The sequence below is a fragment of the Cynocephalus volans genome, chromosome 4 (assembly GCF_027409185.1).
Source record: "Cynocephalus volans isolate mCynVol1 chromosome 4, mCynVol1.pri, whole genome shotgun sequence".
NCBI lineage: Eukaryota > Metazoa > Chordata > Mammalia > Dermoptera > Cynocephalidae > Cynocephalus > Cynocephalus volans.
Window position 1 is genome coordinate 112,504,603 of NC_084463.1, and position 25,908 is coordinate 112,530,510.

Below are 25,908 nucleotides of genomic sequence, written 5' to 3' on the forward strand. Positions count from 1 at the left end.
TAAGGAGTTTGACTCAGAAGATGGCAGAGAGGAGAAGGAGGGGGCGAGGGAGAGGGGGAGAAGGGATTTGGCAGGAATTTGGCAAGCCGAGGGCAGGAAGCGAGGCAACAACTGACTCACGAGGTTTGCCTTTTTAGGCTCGAACCATCTGATTGTGGGCCGCGGTGGGGGTGCAGGACGGGAGGCAGGCCAGCCGCCTCCGCCGCCGCTCCTTCCTGCCCAGCCTCCGCTCCGACCTGCCCCGGAGTCACCTTTGGCCTATGCCGCACCCGGGCGGCCTCCTTCGGGAGCCGGCTGGGCATGGGTGTGTGGTAGCCACCTTTCAGACCGGAGACGCGGGTGCACGGTCTGATGTGTCTGCATTTGGGAACGAGCAGAGCAGGACAGGATGTTGAAAATCCAGCTGTGTGCTCCCCATGTATGAATGGGGCTCGATGCGGCTCTTCTTGGGGTGGGATTTGGGTTTGGCATGGCCTGTGTGGGTCCCTGAGGAAGAGCCTTTCACCCAGATCTTTGGGGAAACTGAGCCCAGGGAATTGGGTTGAGCTAAGAATTAAGCTAAAAACTGAAGGTCAGACACGTCGGAGGAAAGTCTGAATGGGTCAGCAGAGCAGCCAGAAGCAGGGAGTCCTGGGCAGTTCCTGGGGACATCCAGTTACATGCTGCCGCGGTTCTTGGGAGAGCTGGTGGGGCGGAGGGTCAGATACTGAGTGGGCACATCGGAAAGGGGCCTGGTGTTTACCTGAATCTATTTGAGGACAAACGATCGGAAATGGTTCAATATGGAGACAAAATGCTTGGGGTTTTAGATTTCGTGTTGCCATACCTGAGGGGAGGAGGGAGAGCAAGCCCATGAGCTTGATTGAGCTGCAGGCTACCACTGTCAGAAAACCGGGCGAGATGACTTCAGCTCCCCACAGTTGGGATTTAGGGTGGTCCTAGGGCCCCGGCCACACTCCCTTCTCATGCCTCTCTGAGCAGACACACAGCATCCCGCTTGCTCCCTGACCAGCAGGAGCTTGGCATGGACCCCACTCCATATGCTTCACGTGACTTGATACTCATGTAACCTCGCTGTGTTCTCTTAAAGTCTCAAACCAACCACCTTGTCCAAGAGCCCCTGGGCACATGTGAGAAGGAAGAGCCCATTTCATTAGTGGCAAATGCTGAATCTCATCTGTGCCCACTGCTAATGGTCCAGCATCTTGTGGGAAGAAAGCTCAGATGGTTCATTGACTAAGCAATTTAATGCAACCTCAGCTCCCAACCACAATGGCTTTAGAGGAAACTTTAGAGGTTGATGTCCATTTCCAAGAAACATTCTATTGTGACATCTCTCAGGAACATTCTCACATGACTCTGAAACACATTGGTCCTTAGAGTTTTCATCCTGGGACCTCCTTTCCCCCACAGGACCCTGCCACTCCTATACTATTCCTCCAAGTCCCGGGCTGTGGGCACTGGGGACCTCTGCATCGGTCTCCAACATCTCCCTCTTTCTGACTCTGCTTTTAGAGTTACAGCTTCACTTAAAACCTCCTATTTTCATGATAAAATAAGATAATAACAGCTCTGTAATGGAGAGTGTGTTCTTTCCTTGGTAGATCTGACACCAATGAACAAAAGAACTGCATCACCTCCAAAGGAAACGTCTCTTCTTTCTTCATTGTCTTCTTCGTCCTCCCTGCCATCTTCTTCAGCCAGCGTCCCTGGGAATACTCCAGGTGATTCCTCCCCACCTCAGGTGAGTGCCCCTGAGGGCCCTGCAAGGTGTCAGGAAGGTGAGCTGCCTGCACTTCTCCCACATTCCACACTCAATTCTGGATTCCAAGCACCCTTAGGTCAAGCCAAGTGCAAAGCCAAGGCCAGAGAGATGCTCTGTCAAGGGTCCGCCCCAGACCTTCCTCATATGTGCCTTTTATGAAAGCTCATCCTGCTCCTCGGACATCCCCAAGGACATAGCCACTCCCTCAGCAGACTTGACAGGGTGTGGACTCTGTGCCAGGTATGGGACTGTTCTGTGGGTTGCAGAGAAGCACAGACTCATGCTTTGCCCTTGAGGAACTCGCAGAGGGCACTGAGAAGCTCTCAGCCGAAGGATGGCAGGCACAGAAGGGAGGGGGCCTTGGGTAGCATCCAGAACCTTGGGAACAACATCCTCCTTGAATAGAAAATGCCATCGTTGATATGTGGGGCTGGACATTTTCCTTTCCATATGTTTTTGTCAAGCCCTTGTTCCCTGCTGGGCACTGTTCTAGGTTCTGGGAGATAGAGTATACAAGACAGAGAAGATGTGTGCCCTTGTGATGCCCCCGTCCTATGACCTGCCCCGTGGGCACCAGAGAGCTCTTGGCAGGCACAGCCCCTACTTCTAGAGTCCATTTATTTTCTTCCTTTGCCAAGGACCAAGTTCCTGCATGCTGGAAATGGCTACTTTCTCAATGGTGCAAGGCGTGAGATTTAGAAAGGTCACTGGAAAGTCCTAGAGGCCATCTTTCTGCTACTACAGCTCCCACCCAGAGGTTAACTGTCTCTCTTTACCTTGATAACTTCCAAGGATGAAGCCTTGGTCTCCTGGCTGTTGGAGGAACATACTAATGGGAGAACATGCCCTTTCGTAAGGACCATGGCTGAGCAAGCTGAGGGGGATCTTGTTTTTCCCTGTGTACCCAGCCACCCACAGAGGCCAGGCCAGCCCTACCCTCACTGGCCCAGGAGCTGTCAAGAGCAGGGTTCATGCCTTTCCTTTCTCTTCTGGCCTCCTGCCCAATCTGGGACCCAGAAAAGCCTTCAATCAGCTCAGTGCAGAACCCAGAAGGTCCCAAGGCAGCCACTTAGAACAAAGAGCAGCCCTTTGAAATCATCTTAGGCAAAATTCTTTTCAACTTTGGGTATCTGAGATGTAGAGAAAGAAAGGGAATAGAGTGTGGATTGAGATTTGCCTTCATATAAATAAATGCTGGGAATTTTTAAATAATTGCTATTTTTGCCCATCTTCTCTAGGTGACAGCTTACAACCCCCCCTCACAGGTCTCGAGAGGTCATTTCAGTCCTTCTACTTCAATCTTTCTGAGGCGAGCCAGAGCCCAAGGAGCACCCCAGGAAATCCCCCTGTATCTGCCTCACAGCCCAGTGCTGGAGCGGGCAGAATACTGCCTGGTGAGCCCTGCTGGAGATAGCCTCCCAAGCCCCACAGAGATGGCTTCTGATGGGTGCCAGGAATCGGGGACCCCTCTTGGGGATGCCAGAAGCATGCACAGAGACCCACACCCCATTGTGAGGAAGGACAGGTGCTTGGCAGGCCAACAGCTATCTCCCAGGGCTGCAGAGGACCCAGGACAAGGGGATATGCGACCCAGGAGGCAAGAGGACGGCAGGTCTGAGCTGGCAGAAGAGAAGAAGTTGGGCTTAAAGAAGTTGGTCCTCACTCAAGAGCAGAAGACCATGTTGCTGGATTGGAATGACTCCATCCCCGAGAGGGTACGCCTCAAAGCGGGGGAGCGTCTTTCCCAGAAGAGTGCTGACAGTGCTACAGGAGGCCGGGTGCTGAGACCAGTCCTCCCCTTGCTGCTCCCTCAGGCAGCGAGAAAGACACCACCAGCCCCGAGGGAGGCTCAGGAGGAGATGGGGACCCCGGCTGAACGGGTTCCAGGAGAGCGAAGTGAGGATCCACCCAAGTCCCCCCTGCGGCTCATAGCAAATGCCATCCGAAGGTCCCTGGAGCCCCTCCTGCCCAACTCTGAAGGTGGGAAGAAGCCCTGGGCCAAGCCAGAATCAAAACCTTTGCCCACCAGCCAGCCACATGCCTTCACTCGCTCAGTCAGCCTTCGGAAAACCAGTTCCAATAAAGACTGGGACCAGCGGTCCCCAGGGAGAAACATGGCAAGCAGAGCCTCAGCCTTCTTCTCCCTGGGCACCCTGGCTGCCAAGCCTGCCCTGTCCTCAGACCTTAGCCTTCCAGATCCTGCCCTCCGCACCCATAGTTTGCCCAATCAGCCATGCAAGATGTTTCCTGCACTTGGGTCCTCAGCCTGCAGCAAGATGGAAGATGTTCCCACACTCCTGGAGAAAGTGAGTTTGCAAGAGACCTTCCCAGATGCTTCTAGGGGTCCAAAGAAAAGAATCTCACTGTTTTCCTCCCTCAAACTCAAAGACAAAGACAAATCTTTTGAGAGTTTCCTCCAAGAAACCAGACAAAGAAAGGACCTCAGGGACCTCTTTAGCAGCCCCAAGGGGAAGGTGCTGCCCGGGGACAGTGCCCAGCCCCTGCAGAAGCCGGTGCAGCCTTTCAAAAGCACCTTCCTAGGGCAGGTGGCCCGTGCTCCCTTTCCAGCGGGAGATGCAGGTAAGTGGCTCCTTCCTAATCAAAGTCTGCAGTTCATGCCGGGCAGTTAGTTATCCTCACTGGATTAATAACAAGTAGGCATCTTTCATTCGTTTTGCTTCTCAAATTAAATTCTGACAAAAGTAGAAAACTTGAAGTTGAAATATTTGAAAAAAAATCTGAAAAAATTAAAGTTTTGTAATTATGTTATAGAAAGTGTTGAAAAGAGACAAAGAATCAATCATAATTCCCCCACTTCCCGCCCATTGTCCACACGAATATTCTTTACTAAGTTGCACCTGAAATTTTATCTTCTTTTAGTCAACATTATGCCAGTTATTACATAATATATGTAAATGTGATTTAATAGAATATTCCATCTGGTGGATATCTTGATATATTATCATTTAATGAACTCTTTTCTTATTTGTTTAACTTATAGGTATATATGAATATATAAATTACATACATGAATATATTTATATTTTATATATGGTATTGAATAAACAATTTTATGCATGTAGCTTTTTCTTTCCTTTGAATTACACTTTATGTATATTTGGTTACCAATGGAAAGGTAGGCTTTTTTACCTTAAAATCTGATTAATTTTTTAAATTCTAAAACTAATTAATATATCAAAGAATCAGAATAATTTAACAATATGGAAATAGCTACAAAAAAGTAAAATGTATTATCTAATTCCCTCTCCTTCTGGCCAAAGTCGTGGTATATTTCCTTAGAGACAGTTTAGCTAAACATTCACATGATTTCTTTTTTGTTGTGAAAATTTGTTTGATTGCTTTAAACAAACTGTGATCCTACTGTCCTATTGTTGAGCAACTTTGTTTTTCCTTATTTTTTTTTTAACCTTTTCATATGCTTATTTCACTTTTATTTTGGAACATTAGTTTTCAAGTAAAAAATTATTTATCTTCTTTCGTGTCTTAACCAAAGAGCTCCATAGCTTAACAAGAGATTACTTTCAGCCAAGTTCAGAATAAGCATAGGCAGGCTGGAGTATAACTACAAATCATAAAATTGAATGTGCTGTGCATTTTCTGATAGATAATATACATCCACATGGTTCAAAATCAAAGGGGACAAAATGCACAAAATGAAAAATCCTCTTTCCCTGTCTTGCCCCTGAGCATCCAGGTCCTATCCCTGATGATAGATATTATCATATATTTCTTAGGCATTCTTCCAGACAGAATTTATGCACATAAGAGCAGATTTACATATTATAGTCTTTCTTTTTTTAAACAAATAGTAGCATACAATACATACTTTTTGTGTGCTTTTATTTTGGAGGTCATTTCATATTAGTACATAAAGAACTTTCTCCTTTATTTTATAACTGTACAATATTCGATGCTGTAGATGTACCATAATTTATGTAGCCAGTTCCCTGTGATGCAAAGTTTAGGTTATTTCAAATCTTTGGCTATAGCAAACAGTGCTACAATAATTAATGGAGAACTTAAACCATTCAACATATGCATGAATTTGTTTATACAATACATTTCTAGAAGTGGAAATGCTGGAACGAAGGACATGTGAACTGGGAATTTTACCGATACTGCCAAATTGTCTTCCATCACAGTGTGCCAGTTCACACTCCCAGCAGCAAGAGTCAGCACTGTTTCTACACTTGCACTAAGTGGTGTGTTACCCAACGTCCTTTCTTTTATTTTTTTAATCTTTACCGATCTGATGGGTGAGACATAGATCTCGGAGTAGTTTACATTTCATTTCTCTTTTAATAAGGTGATTGAGCATCTTTTCCTATGTTAAAGAGCTGTTTGTATTTCCTTTTCTGTGCATGGTTGTTTCTGTCATTTGTCCAGTTTTCTGTTTTCTGGTTTGTTTGTTTTTTTTTAATGATACATATGGACTCTTCATTAAAAGAGATATTTAGCCCTTTCTTGTAAAACTTTTTTTCAGTTTCTTGTTTGTGTTTAACTTTGTTATGGTGGTTTTTCTTGCATAAAATTTTTATTTTTATATAGTAGTTGCAAACAACTTTTCACTTTTAAAAAGAGCATCTTCCAAGTTGATAGGAGAGTTTTCTTGCACTTTCATTTAGTCTTTGTGTTTGATTGTTTTTAATATTTTTACATTTAAATATTTACATCAAGAAATTATTCTAATATGACATGTGAGCTATGGATCCAACCTTATTTTTTTTTCTGTCTCTCTGATTATTCTAAAATAATTTAGTGAATAATCCAATTTTTCCTCTTATATGAGATGACATCTTTCTCACATATCAAATTCCTGTACTTGGACTTATCTATACACCATCTATTAGATTGAGTTGTCTGTTATGTATCAGTACCACACTGTTTTAATTACCTAACTTTATAGGTTTATATGCCTTTTACTTTATGTATTTTGCTATCTGATAGGAAGAATATTTTATTACTGATCTTCTTTTTCTAAAATTTCCTGGCTCTTCTTACTTGTTCAATGTTCTGTATGAACTTAACATCAGCTTGTCTGTGTACCAAAAAAATTCCTGTGAGCACTTTAATGGGATTAAGTTTATAAACTAACTAAAAATGAATTTATAAATTTATCATATGAATTACCTTTCCATTTGTTCATATCTTTGTTGTGACCTTCAGGAATATTTTAAACTTTGTATCATATAGATCTTGCATATTTATAAATTTATTACTAGACATATTAGTTTTTGTTGGTATTGTAAACAAAGTCTTTTCCAGTTTATCTTCCTACTATTGTTTGTATATATGAAAGTTATTGATCTCTGTATAATAATTTTGAACCCACATATTTCACTGCTTTCTCTTTGCTTGTAAAAGTTTTTCAGTGGATTCCCCTGGGTCTTCCATACACACACACACACACACACACACACACACACACACACACACAATCATAACATCTGCAAATAATGATAATTTTACCTCCTGCTTTCAAATCGTGTACCTCTAATTTATTGTTTCTCTAGTTTCTTTTGTATCCAGAATCTCCACAACATTATTAAAGTAGTGATAATGATTTTCTTATTATATTCTTAACCTTAATGAGATGGCTGCAAGCATTTTCCCATTTAAGCATGATACTGGCTTCTGGGTTGACCCAGATGTATTTCATCATTTTAAGGAAATAGCCTTTCAGTCCTATTTTATTAAGAGTATTTTCAATCACAAATGGATGTTGAATTTTATCATACGTCTTTTCAGCACCTTTTGAGATGTTTGTTTGACTTTTTCTTCCTTAGTTTGATTAATATTATGGATTATATAATAGATTTACTGACATTGAACCATCCTTGCATTGCTGAAATAAATACCACATGGTCATATTGTCTTATTATTTTAATATACTTTTCAATTCTGTTTGCTAATATTCTATTTAAGAGTTTGACATTAAATTCATAGGTAAGATTAGCCTATAGTTCATTGATATCACATTTATATGACTCTGTATGTGATGATTAGAATAAGTTGGTGTGAATGTATTTTCTTGATTTACTTAGCATGGAGAGCTGCTTTATTTATATTCATTAGGAAATGGTGTGTCTTCTTTGGCTTGGTACAAAATGGGAGTGTAGAGAATGGAATTAGGGTGGGGCTGGCCAGTTCTGGAAGTGGTGCCTGGGCCCATCTCTTAGAAGAGCTTTATTTTTCTCTCAGGTGTTCTTAGGCCAGTATCCTAAGAATGTAAAGATTAACATAGCCTATCAGATTAGGCTCATCAGTCTCGTTCTATTTCCTTTCCCCTGTGCAGTCCACCAACACACACATATACACACACTGACACTACTGTGTCAATGTTTAACTTGTGGGTGCACACGTCCATGTGATGAAGAAAGAAAACAATATCACACTCGTTCAAATTGAAGTACCTCAAATCTGTGATCACTTGAATAAGAGCCAGGCAGAAATTTAATTTTGTATTTTTGCAAGACAACTTTCCAAGTAAATTAATGATATATATAAACTTAGGGTATTTAAATGACTCAGGGGCATAAACTAGTTTCAAGTACTTACCAAGGCCCATTTGATAGTTTTAATGCTAGTTATTGTTTCTGTGTATGACTAAAGAAGTCACTCTGAGAATCTTTTGTATATTTAAGTAAACTTTTTTATTGCAATATAGCATACATGAAGTCCACAAATATTAAGTCTACAACTGATGAATTTTTGCAAAGTGCTCGTTTGTGTAATTACCTCTGCTTCCTCCCTGTAATATGCCCCACCCACAGAAGGTACTTACCATCAGACTCCTATCAGCTTAGGTTACTTTTGCAGCTTTTTTTTTTTAAATTGGAGCATTCACTATTACGGTAGGCAGAATTCTAAGGGGTCCCAAGCTTCCTGCCCCCTAGTGTGCTTGCTCTGTGTAATCCAATCCAGCATACGCATATGGTGGGAATGTGAATATGATAGATTTCACTCCATCCCATGATTAGGTTGGGAGATTTTGCAAATATATTTAAGTCCCAAACCAACTGACTTTGAATTCATCAGAAGGGAGATTTTCCTGGGTAGGCTTAACTTAATCAGGCAGATGAGCCATTAACAAGGACTTCCTGAAGCCTGAGGTTAGATTCAAGAGAGGCATAATCTTGCTGGCCTCCAAGAGGTAGTAAACTGTCACATTATGAGAAGGTCCTTGAACGGGAGACCTCTGGAAGCAAGGTTGACTTCCAGCTGACAGTCAGCAAGAAAAAGCACTCTGTGCCCTACAACCACTAGGAACTGAATTCTACCAACAAACTTATGAGCTTGGAATAGAACCCTGAGCCATAGATGAGAACCACAGCCCTGCCAACACCTTGATTACAGCCTTGTGAAACCCTGAGCAGAGGACCCAGTTGACCCATGCCTGGACTTCTGACCTACAGGACTGTAAGATGATAAAGGGGTGTTGTTGTAAGCTGCTGAATTTGTTGTAATTGGCTCCACAAGAGCAGAAAACCAACACAAGTATGTACTCTTTTGTGCCCAGCTTCTTTCATTAAATATTATGTGGGGGGATGTATTCATGTGTTAGGTACAGCAGTGGTTTGTTCTTTTCCATTGCGACATTTTATTTATTCCATTGTATGAACATACCACAATTTATTTATGAACTCTCTTGTTGGGCATTGAGGTTGTTTTCAGTTGCTTTTATTGTGACTGATGCTTCTTCCAGCACCTTTATACATATCATAGGTGCACATAGGTACGCTCATTTCTGTTGAACATTGCAAAAGATAAGAGAAGCCAGTCACTAGTTAGAGTGGCAGGGACAAATTTCAATCTATAATATACTATTGCAATAGGGAAGAAGTTCCAGTGTGAAATGAACCTAAGATCGATTTCTACAGAAGCAAGTGACTGCACATTTTACAGGGAGAGTGAGGGAGGAGAGAGGAGGGAAGTGGTCAAGGAGGGGCTCAGTAGTCAGGGAAGTGAAAAATTACAAAAGGCTGGTAAGTAATGAAGATTAATCCAGCTGTGTCTGTTAGCTGGCAACTAACAAAATAAGAAGTCTGTCTTCCCCCAGAGACTGGGAGACAGTGGCCCTATCTTTCCTGATGATTATATTTACATTTTAAAGAAATGGCTTTCAGATCCTTGAGAAACACTCCTGAGGGGTAGCAGATACATATACATCTCAAAAGAACAGAGGAAGGATTCACAGTTATAAGCCCTTTTTAGAAAATGCACTAAGAACTGGTGGGAGTGGGGGATGCCCCTGTCAAGCGTTAGTTAGCTAAGACAAACAGTAAATAAATTATTTTGGCAACCTTGAGCTTTCTCAGGCAGGTACTTTAAGGGGGCCTAGGGCCATCCTAGGGATAGTCTTGAGCTGTCAGAAACTACATTAGTGTTTGTTTAAGTCTTTTAATGTGGGGAAAGGAGGTGAATGAAATCATTTGTATTGAGTGTCTGTACTGTTTACAAGCCAAGGTTGAGGCCTAGTGGAAAAGAGGGTTCAGAGGAGCTGGCTAGACATTGGTCAAGGAGAGAATCTTTGTTAGTGTATATGTAGGAGTGGAACTGCGAGGACGGAGGGTAGGCACTTGTGGGTAGTTTTAGTAGATACTGTCAAACGGTTTCCAAAGTGGTTGCAGCAATGTGTACATGATCCCACAGGGGATGAGAGCTTCTCTTGCTGCACATCCTTCCCAACACTTGGTAGTCTCAGTTTTGTTTTGTTGATGTTGCTATTTTTATGGGTACGTAGTGGAATCTCATTATGGTTTTTGCATTTACCTGCTGATGATGTTGCATATCCTTCCACATGCTTATGTAGATATTCTCTTTTATGAAGTCTCTGTTTAAGTCTTTTGCCCATACTTTTATTGTGTTGTCAGCCCTTTCCTTGTTGATTTGTGATCTGTGTAGGTTCTGGATATAAGTTCTTTGCTAGATATACGTATTGCAAATATCTTCTCCCACTCTTTGGCTTGGTTTTTCACTCTCTAAAGGTGTCTTTTGATAAACAGAAGTACTTATTTTAATAAAGCCAAATGTATCAATATTTTCTTTTATTGTGGTTAATTTTTGCCTGTTTATGAAATCTTTCTCTATTCCAAGATCATGTAGATGTTCTATGTTATCTTCTAGAACTGTGCTGTTCAAATACAAAACCCACTGTTTCACACTTGAGATATAGCTAGTGTGAATAAGGAACTAAATTTTTAATTTTTTAAATTTTAATGAATTTAAATTTTAAACGGAAGTAGTGTAAAATATTTTTCTGTTAAACACAACTTTATTCTTTTGACAGGGTTGCATTTCACATTAACCATTAAAAACTTAGCATCTAAATAGGGATAAGTGTAAAATATGCACCAGATTCTGCAGTGTTAGTATGAATGAAATTATGTAAAATATCTCAATAATTTTTATATTGATTACATGCTGAAATGATAATATTTTTGAAATTTGGGGATAAATAAAATATATTGAAATTAATTTCACCTGTTTCTTTTTAAATTTTTGTGTCTACTAGAAAAGTTTAAGTTACATACACAGCTTACCTATATTTCTATTGGACAACGCTTTATAAAAGCTTTGTTATTTTACCTTTTACAGTTAAGTCTATGATCAAGCTAGGATAGTATTTTGTTTGGTTGGTTGTTTGTTTTGGTATTTTGTGAGGTAGCGCGAAGGTTTCTTTCTTTTCCAAGTTGTTATTTATCCAATTGATTCAGCAGCCCTTATTAAAAAGTCATCCTTCTCTCCTTACTGCATTACAGTGACACTTAGGTCATAAAGTAGGCAGGTCTGTTTTTGAACCTTCCCATCTTTTCCACCAGTTGGTTGGTTTGTCTGTCCTTGCACCTGAATCACACCATTTCATTATGTGGTTGTATAACACATTTTTATAGTCTGGAGTAAATCCTCCACTCTGTTCTTCAAGGTTGTCCTCACTGTTCTTGGCCTTTTGCACTCCCATATGCCTTAGAGAATCTCCTGGTTAGTGGGTCGTCTTTTTATTTTTATCACAGTAACTTCCAAAAACCACAAGTTTTTAATTTGACAAAGTCAAATTTATTGATTTTTTCTTTTATAATTTGTTATAGCTAAGAAATCTTTGCTGACCTAAGGTCACTAATAATTTCTCCTATGTTTTCTTCCAAAAGTATCACAGTCTTAAGCTTTCAGGCTTAGGCTGTAATCCAATTCCGGTTAATTTTTTATAGTGAATAAAGTCCTTTTTTTGTTTTTTTGCCCATAGGTATCCAATTGTAATAGCACCACTTGTTAAAAAGACTGTTCTCCCATTGAATTACTTTGGCATCTTTATAGATAATCAATTGACCATATATGTGTAGGTCTATCTCTGTACCCTCTAATCTATTTCATTGATCTATATGTTTATCCTCACACCAAAAACATGCTCTCTTGATTACTGCAGCTTGAGAGTGTAGTGGCCAAGAGAGACTTCTCCTTAAACCCCTTGAAGGTTCACTGGAAAATCAGCTGACAAACACAGATTAATAAAGAAAAAAAGGCTTAATAAATTTATTTGATCACGGTTTTATGTGAACATGGGAGCCTTCAGAATGAAGACCCAAAGATATAGGTAAAACTGTCCATTTTTATGCTTAGGTTCTATCAAGGGGGGACAGCCGTGTAGAAATGTGATTGGACAAGACAAGTATGCTCTAATGCTAAAAGACTCAGTGGGGAAACCCAGCAAGGCCTGTCTCTTCAGATGTTTCTTGGCCTCTCTCTGTAGCATTTATTCCTCTAGGGCATGGGGCAGGACCCTTTCTGGAGTGGGGGTCCTATGACCTATCATCAGACAAGGTAGGTCAGAGAATTTCTTTATGGCCTGCTCTAAGACAGAAAGTTGGGGAGGAGTATAAATAGAGTATAAGTTTAGTCTTTATGTCTGTCTTTGGGGAAAAGGAGTTCTGGTTTCTATGATCCGCTTTGGAGAAGAGGGATTCTAGTGTCTTTGTCTCACTTAGGGGAGAATGAGGCTGAGAGACAGGAGGGCAGGACGAGGTCAGAGGAAAACTTTGCTTTTGAGGCTGCTTCTGAGGCCTTCACTTTGGGGTATCACTTTCTGAGCCCCCAAAAGAGTAAGTCTTAAAAACAGTGGGAGTCCTCCAACTTTTTATTCTTCTTAAAAATTAATTTAACTGTTCTAGGACTATTGCATTTCTGTTTCAAATTTTAGAATTAGCTTATCAATTTCTAATTGAAAATTCCTGCTGGAATTTTGCTTCTAATCTGTAGGTCAATTTGGAAGAACTGACACCTATTGTGTGTGTGTGTGTGAGTATAGGGAGTTATGTGTGTATATGTGTGTGTATTTGTAGTAGATGCTTTATAGTTTATGATTTGAATTATTAACTTATCAGAGTCTACCTGAAATAATATTATATCGCCACAGGTATAGTTATGTTCTGATAACAGTATACTTTCATTTCTTCTTCCAGTCCCTTTTGTCATTCTTGTAATACGTTTTACTTCAATGCATGTTAAAAACCTTTTTTCTTTCTTACTATCTTTCTGTATATCTGTGTATCTCTACCTATTTATTATGTTACATTAAGTAGTCAAAAACCAAGTTAAAAACCAAGAAGAAAAATTATATTATACGCGGGTACTTCAAAAAGTTCATGGAAAGATAGATTTAAAAGATAATACAAATCCTTTTACAAACTTTTTAAGTATCCTCACTACCATTTCTGGCATTATTTATTCCATCTGGTAGCATATACCTTCTGCTACAGAATTTAACATTTTTGTTATCTGCTAGAAACAAATTATTCCAGCTTTTGTTTTTCTAAAAAAACCTTTGGCAAATCCTTGAACAACACAGGTTTGAACTGCATGGATCCACTTATACAGAAATCTTTTTTCAAGAAATACTAAAAATTATGCTGGATTTTCAACTGCTGGGAGCAGGGGGAGTCGGCAACCCTAACTCGCACGTTGTTGAAAGTCAACTTTATTTTACCTATATTTTGAAGGGATAGTTTCACTGGATATAGAATTATACATTGGCAGGGGTTTTTTCTTTCAGCATATTGAGGATGTTGTCCTATGGTTTCTTGGTTTATTTAGATTCTAATGATATGTCCATGGACATTTTTATCTTTGTTTTTCTGGGTACAATGTATTATTTTTCTTTGTCTGCTTTTAAGATTTTCTCTGTCTCTAGTTTTCAACAATTTTATTATCATGAGCTTTGCTATGATTTTCTTGACGTTTATTCTGCTTTTAGTTTATTGAGCTTCTTGGGACTGTGGATTTATAGTTTTCATTCAATTTGGATGATTTTCAGCAATATTGTGTCAACTCCTTTTCTGTTCCTGTCTCTCCCTTTCTCCTTCTGGCATTCCAATCATATGTATTTTAAACTACTTGATTTTGTCACTGAGGCTCTGTTCATTTTTTCAGTCTTTTTCCTTTGTGCTTCATTTTGGATAGTTTCTATTGCTATTATTTAATTTCACTGATTTTTTTTTCTTTGTGGTATTTAATCTGCTGTTAAAGCTGATCCAGTGAAATCATTTCAGATTTTGTATTTTTCATTTTTATAAATTACACTTGATCCTTCTTTATGTTTTCCACTTTTGTCCTAAGTTCCTGTTTTCTTTTTAAATTCTTTTTTAATTAACTTTTTAATTGACAAAAAATTATATATATGTATTGTGTACAGCATGATGTTTTGAAATATGTGTACATTGTAGAACGGTTCAATAGAGCTAATTACCATGTGCCTTATCTCACATATTTTTTGTGGTGAGAACACTTGAAATATACTCTCAGTGATTTTCAAGAATACAATAAATTATTATTAACTAGATTCACCATGTTGAACAATAGATCTCTTGTACTTACTTCTCCTATCTAACTGGAATTTTATATCCTTTGACCAATGTCCACCCAAACCCCTCCCCCAACCCCCAGACCCTGGTAACCATCATTCAACTCTCTGCTTCTATGAGTTTAATTTTTTTTAGATTCCACATATACGGAAGATCATGCAGTATTGTCCTTCTATGTATGGCTTATTTCACTTAACACAAAGTCCTCCAGGTTCATCCATGTTGTCTCAAATGACAAGATTTCCTTCTTTTTTAAGGATGAATAGTACTTCATTGTGTATATGTACCACATTTTCTTTAGCCATTCTTTCATTGATGGGCATTTAGATTGATTCCACATCTTGGCTACTGTGAATAGTGCTGCAGTGAACATGGGAATGCAGATATCTCTTTGACATATTGATTTCATTTCCTTTGAATATGTACCCAGTAGAGGGATTTCTGTATTATACAGTAGTTCTTTTTTTTAGTTTTTCAGGGAACCTTCATATTGTTTTCTATACTAACTATACTAATTTACATTCCCACTGTGTAAGGCTTCCTTTTTCTTCATATCCTTTCCAGCACTTACTGCCTTCCATCTTTTTTATAATAGCCATTCTAACAGGTGTGAGGTGATATCTCATTGTGGTTTTAATTTGCATTTCCCTGATAACTGGTGATGCTGAGCACTTTTACATATACTTTTTAGCCTTTTGTATGTCTTCTTTTGAGAAGTATCTATTCAGGTACTTTGTTCTTTTTTTAATTGAGTTATTTCTTTTCTTGCTATTGAATTTGTGTTTCTGTTTTGGCTATTGTTGCCTGTGATTTTGTGGTCATATTCAAAAAATCATTGCATGGGGCTTTTCTCCTATGTTTTCTTCTAGTAGTTTTACAGTTTCGGGTCTTACATTTAAGTCTTTAATCCATTTTTGGTTGACTTTTGTATATGGTATGAGATAAGGGTCTAATTTCATTCTCCTGCATGTGGATAATCAGTTTTCCCAGCACCATTTATTGAAGAGACTATTATTTCCCCATTGTGTCTGTCTCATTGGCACCTTTGTCAAAAATCAATTGACCATAAATGAGTGGATTTTTTTCTGTGCTCTTCCTTCTGTTCCACTGGTCTCTATGTCTGTTTGTGTGCTAGTAGCATGCTGTTTTGGTTACTATAGCTTTGTAATATATTTTGAAGTCAAGAGTATGATGCCTCCAGCTTTGTTGTTCTTGCTCATGATTGCTTTGGCTATTTGGGGTCTTTTGTGGTTCCATACAAATATTAAGATTGTCTTTTTCTGTTTCTGTGAAAAATGTCATTGGAATTTTGATAGGGATTACACTGAATCTGTAGATCATTTGGGGCAATATGAACATTTTAACAATATTAAGCCTTCCAATTTGTGAACATGGGATATCTTTCCATTTACTCATGTCTTCTTCACTTTCTGTCATCAGAGTTTTAGTTTTCATTGTACAGGTCTTTTACCTCCTTGGTTAAATTTATTCATAAGTATTTTTTATAGCTGTGGTAAATGGGATTGTAGGCGTGATTTCTTTTTCAGAAAGTATAAGTGTATAGAAATGCTACTGATTTTTGTATGCTAATTTTGTATCCTGCAGCTTTACTGAATTTGTTTATTAGTCCTAACATTCTTTTGTGGAGTTCCTTTTAAATTTTTAAGCATATTTATAATAGCTGTTTTAACATTTTTCTCTGCTAATTCCACCATATCTATCATTTCTGGGTCTGCTTTTATTGACTGATTTTTCTCTTGATTATCAGACTCGTCCTACTTTTTTACATATCTAGTAATTATTTACTAGCTGCTATACCTTGTGAATATTACATTGTTGAATGTCTAGATTTTATTTCTTTATTTAAACAATGTTAAATGGGCAATAAAGAATGTTTGACAGGCAGTAAAGTAACTTGCCTTTGTTTCTTTCAAGTCTTGTTTTTGAATTTTGTTCCGGTGAGTCTGTAATAATGTTTACTCTAGGGCTAATTTGTCCCTATTAACAATGTGATACTTCTGTGGTCTTTACTAACGCCTCACCTGCTTGTTCTACCCTGGGTAGGTAAAACTTGAACATCTCCCAGTCCTATAAAAGCTTTAAAGATTGTTTAGCCTGCAACTTCTCAGTAGTTATCTGTCTAACCTCATGAAGTTTCTCCATATGCATCTATAGTTTCTATTAAGCAACAGGCTCAAAGGGACTTCTATGCTTATTTCTGAAGTTCTTTTTTTGCATAGCTCCCTCCTCTCCAGTATTTTGCCCCACACATCTCAGCTGCCTCAGCCTGCCCAAATTCTGATCTGTTTTTCCTACTCCATGAATCTACTGTTCTTTGTTTAGGTTCTTCTTACCTGCACTGTGGTCTGAAACGGGCCTCTAGGAAGAAAGCTACTGTAATTGTAGGGCTTTCATCATTTGTTTCTGTTTTTGCCTTTTTCACTGTTCTGCACTGCCTGTTATCCAGTGTCTGGAACCAGATACTCATGGTGGGAGATCAACTCCAGAATCAGGCACTCTATCATAGACTGAGAGTAGCAATCCTGCAAAGTTTTTTAAGTAACTTTGTAAATGAAAAGTGAACTCCTAGAATTGTTGGCTCTATGATGGACAGAGTAAAGATGAAGAGACTCAGAGGCAACTATATAACTTTGTTCTTGCTGGAAATTTAAGAAATACATTATCTTTCAAAGTATGTTCTCAATTTCAAAGTGATTCTATTGGAATATTTATTTTTTGAAAATTAAAAAAAGTTTCAACTTTAGTTTATATCTCTTCCACAAATGAAGGTAATTCAGCAGTTTTACTAATATTGCAGTATTGTTAACGTGGCTCTATGATGATGATGAAGTGGCTGCTGATGATGATGATGATGACAACAGCAACATTTTCTTAAGCACCTGCAAAGTACCAAGCACCAAGTTAGGCACTTTACATTGATAATCTTTACTCTTCCACAACAATTCTGCTAGTTAGAAATCATGATCCTGAGAAACTCAGGAGATGGTTAGTTTCTAAAGCTCACACACTAAGAAGTAAATACTTAGTGACTAAATTACTCAGTACTGATTTAGTGGCTGGGACTGGGAAACAATCTCAGCTCACCACTAACAATACCTCCACCCATTATTATTCTGCTCTCTGATTCTGTCTTTACCTGAGCTTTCCCATCTGGCAAATTAAAGTGGAAAACAGTGAACTCTCTCCCTAGAGAGGCTGTGTTATTAACTAGATGTTTTACATTATTTTGCTTTGAATAACAGCATATGTAAATGTGCTGCTGGAGGTTAAACTTACCCGTATTTTGTAAAACTTGGTCTCTCCCACTAGGATGAATAGTTGAAAATTACGGGGAGAAGGGAGGCTGGAGAGCATGTTAGTTGACTTGGAAATGCTTCTCCTCCTTTCCCCCCACTCAACACATATTTCTATTCAGATACAAACTACCATGGCAGAATAAAGATCAGTACATTTCCTGTCATAGAGTCCTAGCTGGTTCTGATAGTCGATATCCAGAGAAGGTTCATCCAGATGTTAAGTTTCAACTCTGCATCAGGTTGATGTGGAGGGGCAGATGTTCTTGCTGAGAAGAATAAAAGCCTCCTGTGGCACCTGGAAGGCCTTATCACACATGGTCCCCAGCCAGAGATTTTAGTTAACACAGGCACTTTGCTGCCTCTAACCATCTACCTCTTGCTCGACTTCACTGTCCCTGGGGCCCTGCATTGTTGAGCCATCCCTATCTTAAACTGCCCTTCCTGGGCATTTGAATCATCACTTCAATGATGTGATAATATCTGCAAGTTGGGAAAATAAAAGTGGCATTTGTTTAGCCATAATTAATGAAATATTTATGTTGCATGAGACTATGTGATAAAACCTTAGGCTTAGAGTCCTTTTGCTTCTGATTACATTTGGGATTTTTTCTTCTATGACCAGACATTCTGACGCCAGCTCTTTTACACTGAGCAGATGTCATGTAGTAAAAATGGGTGCCAGATGCTGTGAGCCGCAGAAGGGTGATTTGTTTAAAAGCTGGCTCTGACTTTTTTTTTGCATTCAATTACTCTGCAGAACAAACCTTACACAAGCATTTAGGTAACTCAGCTAACTTCAGACATGCATTTTAGTAATAGATTTAATCTCTGAATGCATTCTAAGCAACACACCATATAAATGGTGTTTAAGGAATTAATTGATTTCTGCATAATACCTTGTTTTTTGTTTTTTTCTTTTTTTTTTTTTAATTTGAAAAGAGTGCTGCAAAAGCTCTTGGCAGAGACCCAGAAAGGTAATTAACAAGGAGGGCCAAATTTTCAGTTGCCCTTAGGTACTGCCTCCTCCTGCTCTTGGCAGGTGCAGTGAGGGGAGGGCAGGGCAGAAGGGAATGGGGGTAAGGGGGGAGGAAGGACAGGCTGCTTTGGTTCATGAAGCAGGAAAAGCAGTTCAGTGAGTTTTTCTGCTCCCATTCCAGGCTCCATGCACATCCCTGTCGGAGCACAGGTGACAGAGGCTGCTTCTTCTACCACCTCCTCTTCAGATGAAGAATTTGACCCCCAGCTTTCCTTGCAGTCAAAGGTAACAGCATTTGGCAAACCAAAGAAGGCCTTGGCTGGTGGGGGCCATTTACTATCCAGATTTCAGACCCAATATGGCTCCATCTGCAGTGGTTTCATTAGGAGGATCACGTTTCATTGCTTCCAACAGGGTGCTCTTGTTACCTGGAACTCCCCAAGAATTATCTCTTTAAAGCAACAAACTTTTAAAAGCTTGCCTTTCTCAGAGCCTCAAGTTGGGGAGGAAAAAAAAAAAGAGGCATATTTACTTGAAACCCTTTGGTGACTACAGCTCTTAAAGTGGGTTTAATATGTGGTCCAACAAGCAAACCACTGAAAAAATTACAACAAGCAGATGCGTATTTCCCTGGGGGGAAGCACAGCTTCATTTAAGAAGCACTAGAGGCAGATTGCATGGAAAATGTTGTGTTTATTCTAATCAGAAATATGAAATGAACCATGCAGTTGCATCGAGACGTGGATATTCTGAGGATCCCTACTGTGGAAGGGACTAGCCATGTGCCAGCTGGGAAGATGGCAGTCTTTTCTGCTTGGTGAACATTAAGATTTCTGGGGAACTCTTTCAACAACTCATGCCCATACATAAAAAACACAAACATTGTTACATCTGTAAATGTGTCTGTATGTCACATACACAGAGACAAGTGTCCCAAAGCCCACTGTTGGTTTCCTTATCCACTGGCGGGGAGTGGGGGAGCTATATGGTTGGACCCAAATGCTTCCCGAGTGGACCGAGAAGCTGTTCACTGCTTTGGTAGTGTTTATTTTTTGGAGCAGTGAGGATCTGGGAAGGGAAGGAGAGAGCCAAGCTTATTTACTTAGACTCAACTTTTCCATATCTGGCATTAGGAGCTTTGGCATCATCTCAAGTCACTCAAGGGTTCCAACTCTCCATGGCCCAGCTTAGAGCAAGTCAGGAGGGGCCTGGGACGTGTGTGTGTGTGTGTGTGTGTGTGTGTGTGAGAGAGAGAGAGAGAGAGAGAGAGCATGCATGGCCTTCTCAGTTCTAACTGTGGGCATCTCTGATCATTTCAGTACTCAGCACAGATGAATTCTGTGTGTTGTGTTGACTTCTGGGTTTTCCTTACTGCCCCTATCATTCCCTTGAGTGACCCTGAATTAATTCTGTATTCAGATGAGACAGAGAGCTCATCATCAGCCATCTCGACACTCATGGAGAATAAAAGAACAGAGTGGCCCAAACACATCAAAACAGCAAGACCATGGTATCCAGGACCAGGCTCACAAATAGCCCCTTGTCCTTCCTCTGGCCCAGAACAGAGCCAGTCCTCACTAACTCTTGCCAGGTGATAAAGCACGCCCCCTGCACCTGGCTTCTCATGGGGCTGGTTCCTATGGGAAGGGAGGCTGGCGAGAGGATTGTTTCTTTATGACTTCCCAAGGGTTCACACTGAAGGAACGAGGGGAGGTTTTGTTCTCTGTTTTCTTTGTCTCTTCTATTCCATGCAGGTGTGTCCCCAGCCAGGTGGCACAGAGCCTGTGCCAGCTCAAATGAACCTTTGCACAGGAAACTGGAGACAAGATATGGCCTCTCTGCCTCTTCCCTTTGTCTCACCCCTTCCCACCACCATCTCTCCTCCCAAACCGATGCCTGGATCTAAGAGACCAAGACAGGAAGAAATCCTGCAGTTTTGTCCTTGGTTCTGCCAGGTTTCTCTCTTTTCCTTTAGTGTGTCTTTTCTTCCTTAGCCCTTACCCTTTTTCCTCTCCTCCCTCACCATCACTGAGGACATCAGAACTGTGCCCGGCATATCGTAAGGCTGTATGAATGTGTGTTAATAAAGCATCCTCTTTCTATGTCAACATCCTTTTAATAAAAGGGAGCAAATGACTTCTTTCCTCCTCTAGGTTTTGTTTGCTTACTCTTGATAAAGCAGTCAGGGTTCAACAGCTTTGCTGCTGGGGAACCTTAAGACCACATGATGCTTTTGAGGCAGCTCCCCTTTGAAATTGTATCAAATGGTCTTCATTTAGGGGGAAACTTTGACTTTTCTTTTCTGTAGGAGCAGGAGTTCTGGATGTGCTTGAAAAGGCAATATAGACTAGATGAAATGTGGATCCTGGATTCAGGCTACCTGGGCTTTACTCCTGGCTCTAGCAATTACTAATTGTGTCATCTTGGGCAAGTTATTTAACCTCTCTGGGTTTCAATTTCCTTATCTGTAAAATAAGTACAATTTGAGAAATAAATGAAATGATACACATAAAATAACCGGTGCAGTGTCGGGCACATAGCCCTCAATAACTGCTAGAATTTATTATGTAGGTTAGTGTAATGGAAGCTCAAGAGATACTCTTTAAACACTGAACTGACTCTCCATATAGACTGAGTTAGACAATCACTGGATAACAGCTGTCATTGATCCCCACCCCCTCTTTTCCCCTCAACCTTTCCAGAAAGGTGCTGGCTACCTAATGGAGGGGTCCCCTAATAGAAGACCTGGAACCTCCATTCAAAGTTGTTGACAGTCTATCTGGAAGTCATCCCCTAGAAACAGAAATAATATGATAGGGGATAAGTTTGAGTCTGAGAGCCAAAATTTCCTCCCAAGGATGAAGAAGACCTTTAGGATTCTAGGTCCTAAGGAGAATTCTAGAAGAACAAAATTTTATCATTGAGATTTAACATTGTCACTGATGACCTCTCGAGGTTCTGAAGCCTCAAAGCTGGATGCTTTCCTAGAGAGAGTGATGGTTTCTCCATCTCTACCCATGGGATGGGGGACGGAATTTCAAGGATCTATAAAGTCCTGAAACACACATGCTTTCAAGGTACACTCTCTGACCTCTGTATTGGACTCAGGTTGCTCTGGCAGTATCTAGAGTATCTAGAGTCAGGCTTATGAGGTCTCAAGTTCATGCTTATGGATTTATAGTCTTTTTAACGAGCAAACATTCAGTTCAACCACAGTTATCAAATGCTCCGACACTAGGCTTAGCTATAACGATTTTCTAATTCTATATATTTGTTTCTGCCAACATTAAAAAGAAATCTCTAGCGTGCTCTAATTCTCATCCTAATATGTAGAAAGTTGATGTGTATATTCAGAGAAGGCAGACTCATAGTAAAACTAACCCAATTTTGAACATATATTTTGTATGTACAGGACGTATGTATGTATACATATATATATTATGTGTATTCCTACACACATGAAAAATAATAGATTATAGTAAAAAGTGATAATCATGCTAATTTATAATATAACAATATAATAGAAATGTTAATAATAATAAAATAATGCTATTTGCTGAATATTTATGCCATATCTTTTTTCAAGTATTCTGCAAAGGTCTCGGCCTGTGTTATCTCATTTAATCCTACAATATCAGTATAAGGTAGGCATTAAATCCTTCTCATCACTCTGAAGAGGACACTGAGTTAAGAAAGTTATATGACGTGCTAGAGCTCGTGTAGCTCAGCTGGGATTGATGCCAGCTTTCCCTGGCTCCTGGAGCCCACGCTCAACCAGTGTGTAGAACTGGCCACACAGTCACTTCTCCTTTCTCTGGTGTCTAAAACCTGGAAGTGACCCCATTAAGATCCAGACATGTTTTACATGCATCAATTTTGAATTTTTTTTTTTTAAACAAGCCCAGACATACTCAAAACCCAGTGACAGTAATGCTGTATTTGTACTGGCAAAGTGAGTTAGGGAAGGGAAGCAATCTTATGCCTACCTCAAGCCAAGCAGCACTTTCAGTTGGCTTAGATACGTTCCTCTATTCCTAGATTAAATTGAGCACTGTAGACCCAACCTAAGCAATATTTAAGGTCGTTAACTGGTTTTCATGTAGTAAGAGAATGTGTCTGTCTGCCTGCCTGCCTGTTGGTCTGCCTGTCTGTCTCCAGGCCCGTCACTTCTGGGCCATATGGTAGCACCCACGTAAGGTATAATTCTTGTGTTACTCCTTCCCTCAACTGAACCCAGCCAGCACTCTACACAGCCACGCCCAACTACACACCTTACGAACACACACACACACCCCAGCTTCCCAATCCAGCACCTACTAGCCACTTGTGGCTACTTAAATTTACATTTAAATTCATTAAAATTAAATAGAATTTAAAAATCATCGTCTTATTCACACTCATCTCATTTCAAGTGCCCAATAGCCACATGGGGCTGGTGGCTTTCACATTTTAGTCCACATATAGGTCATGTCCATCACGGCAGAAAGTTCTATTGAATGTCATTATTCTAGAAGCTAAGCAGTGGTTAGGAACCATTGGCTGGAGAGGGAAAAAGGCTGTTATGATATTTTGTCATTTTAACCCTATTTTTCTCAGACATATTTTTTCTTTTCTCTTGGTTTTCACAGGAGAAAAAGACACTTAGAAGAAGGAGGAAACTGGAAAAAGCAACAAAGCAATTGGTTAAGCAAGAAGAACTGAAGAGACTTTATAAGGCTCAGGTCAGAAAACAAACTTGAGATGAGCAAGTGGGGCTGGGATCCTGGGAATCTGGATCTAAAGCCCTTGAGAATCTGTGTTGTATTTGGGGAAACAGGCTGGAGTAAGATCATTCTCTCTCAGGTTTGTGGCCATTATAAAGGCCCTGACTCAAACCCTAGAGGGAGCCTGGGGCCTGGTGGGCCCAGGCATTGAGCTAGCCTGTTTCCAACCACCTTTCCATCTGCACACATATGACCTGCAAAGTGAGGCTGGACCAGCACCAACACATAGCCTTGGGAATCATCCCGAGCCCTGACCGCCACAGAGCAATGACCTTAGTTTTGTCCTCTGTGCGGACACAAACCTTCCACCAATTCCCTTCAGTGTCTTTGCTAAACTGACAACCTATTAGGGGTTGTCTCTATTCCAAGATTAGTTGAAAGCATAAGAATCCAGCATACCAGTATAGGTTTCCTGGCCTGATTGCTTACTTCAAAGATTTCTGCCCAAGGTAATCTGCCCGCCTCTGTCACTGTCACAGGCAAAATAAAGCAGAAAGTCAAGGCATTCTCTGTCCCCCAATGACCCCAAATCTAGTTTTGAAGAACAGTGGGTTTTAGGACGTAAGGACTTAGAATGAGCACTCATATTAATCCAGTGTACCCTTATATCCCTTTCTCCAGCTAGTCCCTTTACCTGGCCATGTCATCCTGTTTCTGACAAGAATGAAGTCATTTAATACAACCATCTTTACCCTTCCCAATGGCTGACCCTTTCACCTGGCAGACAGAGAAAACTCCCATTAACTCACCTCTGTCCACTTTCAACTTCTAAACAGGCTTCCTTGAAACATTCCAAATTTTCATCTAGGAACAAGACAAGTCTTTATGATATTAACTTGCAAACTCAGCAGTTTCTCCTCATATTTTCACTGTAGACAGTAGGTGGTAATAAGGGAAGAATTAGGCCTTTTGAGTCTTAACCTGCTAGCACCCATAGTAGCCCTTTTTAATCTGAGAAACTTTCATCCTTAGTTTCTAAAGAATGACCACTGTATTAGTCTGCTTGGGCTGCTGTAACAAAATACCACAGACTGGGTGGCTTAAACAACAGAAATTTATTTTCCTCACAGTTCTAGAGGCTGGAAGTCCAAGGTTGAAGTACCATCAGACTTGGTGTCTGGTGAGGCCTCTCTTCCTGGCTTGTAGACAGCTGCCTTCTTGCTGTATCCCCACACTGCCTTTTTTGTGTGTGCAGAGAGAGAGAGAGAGAGATTCGGTATCTCTTTCTCTTTTGATAAGGACACAAGGCCTATTGGATAGGGTCCCACCCATATGACCTCATTTAACTCTAATTACCTCTTTCAAGGTTCTGTCTCCAAGTACAGTTACTTTGGGGGTTAGGGTTTTAACAATGAATTTGGGGGAGACACAATTTAGTCCATAACAACCACAAAGCTGTAAATGCACAGTAATCAGTAATAGTCATTTAAATGTTCCCTTTGTCAGCAATTTCACACCATGCCAGCAAGAGATGGATATATGAAGATAAAATTGTCTTTAAAAGAGAGGCTGAGAAGAAGAGGGCATGAAACTATAAGCAGTTTTAAATAGAATTACCATCTATTTCAGATTTTACGTTTGGAGTTTAAACACTGGTAGCTAAGACAAGAAGAGCCAGGTGGCTCAGGCCCCACTCCTGCTTGGGTCTCTGCACAGGGTCAAAGATGCCTCAGCCACTGTACCTGTGATTCCAGGGGAGATTTATTTATTTATTTTTCTATTGAATCAAAATTAATTATACATATTTTGGGGGTTCAGTGTTGAGATACATTGATCAAATCAATATATTAGCATATGTATTGTTACCAATCATACTTATTCTTTATGCTCCTTGTCTGATCTCTCCCCATTCCCCTCCCCCCCTCTAATTACCCTAGTTTTCTTCTCTCCTTAAAGAATAATGGTTACTCTGTTGATCTGTTGCCCAGATGATCTGTCCAATGCAGAGGTGTGATCAGGTCCCCCAATATTATCGTAGAGCAGATGCTTCTTCTGTCACTCTGGAATGGGCTTTGAGGAGAGAAACATCCTCTTCCTTTCCTTGGTCTCTGCTGGTGACTCTCCTTGTGTCAATGCACTCCAGTGGCTGGCGGACCATCTGCATGGTGGTTGTGGCATCTAGCTGCTTTTGCAGCAGCCGTGGTTATTGTGGTGGCTACGGTGGGCCACCCACATGGAGATGATGTTTTTGGCATTCTGCTTGGCACTGACA

At 40.3% G+C, this 25,908-nt stretch overlaps 1 protein-coding gene across 1 annotated transcript in view; it reads left to right on the forward strand.

Moving 5' to 3' along the window:
- The window catches only part of MICAL2 (microtubule associated monooxygenase, calponin and LIM domain containing 2), a 204,567-nt gene that overhangs the window by 156,733 nt on the left and 21,926 nt on the right, over positions 1-25,908 (forward strand). Inside the window, exons 30-34 of the mRNA XM_063092700.1 lie at positions 1,605-1,744; positions 3,004-4,345; positions 16,881-16,894; positions 19,144-19,218; positions 23,565-23,654. Coding sequence (XP_062948770.1) covers positions 1,605-1,744; positions 3,004-4,345; positions 16,881-16,894; positions 19,144-19,218; positions 23,565-23,654 — 1,661 coding nt within the window. The remainder of the gene's footprint in view (positions 1-1,604; positions 1,745-3,003; positions 4,346-16,880; positions 16,895-19,143; positions 19,219-23,564; positions 23,655-25,908) is intronic.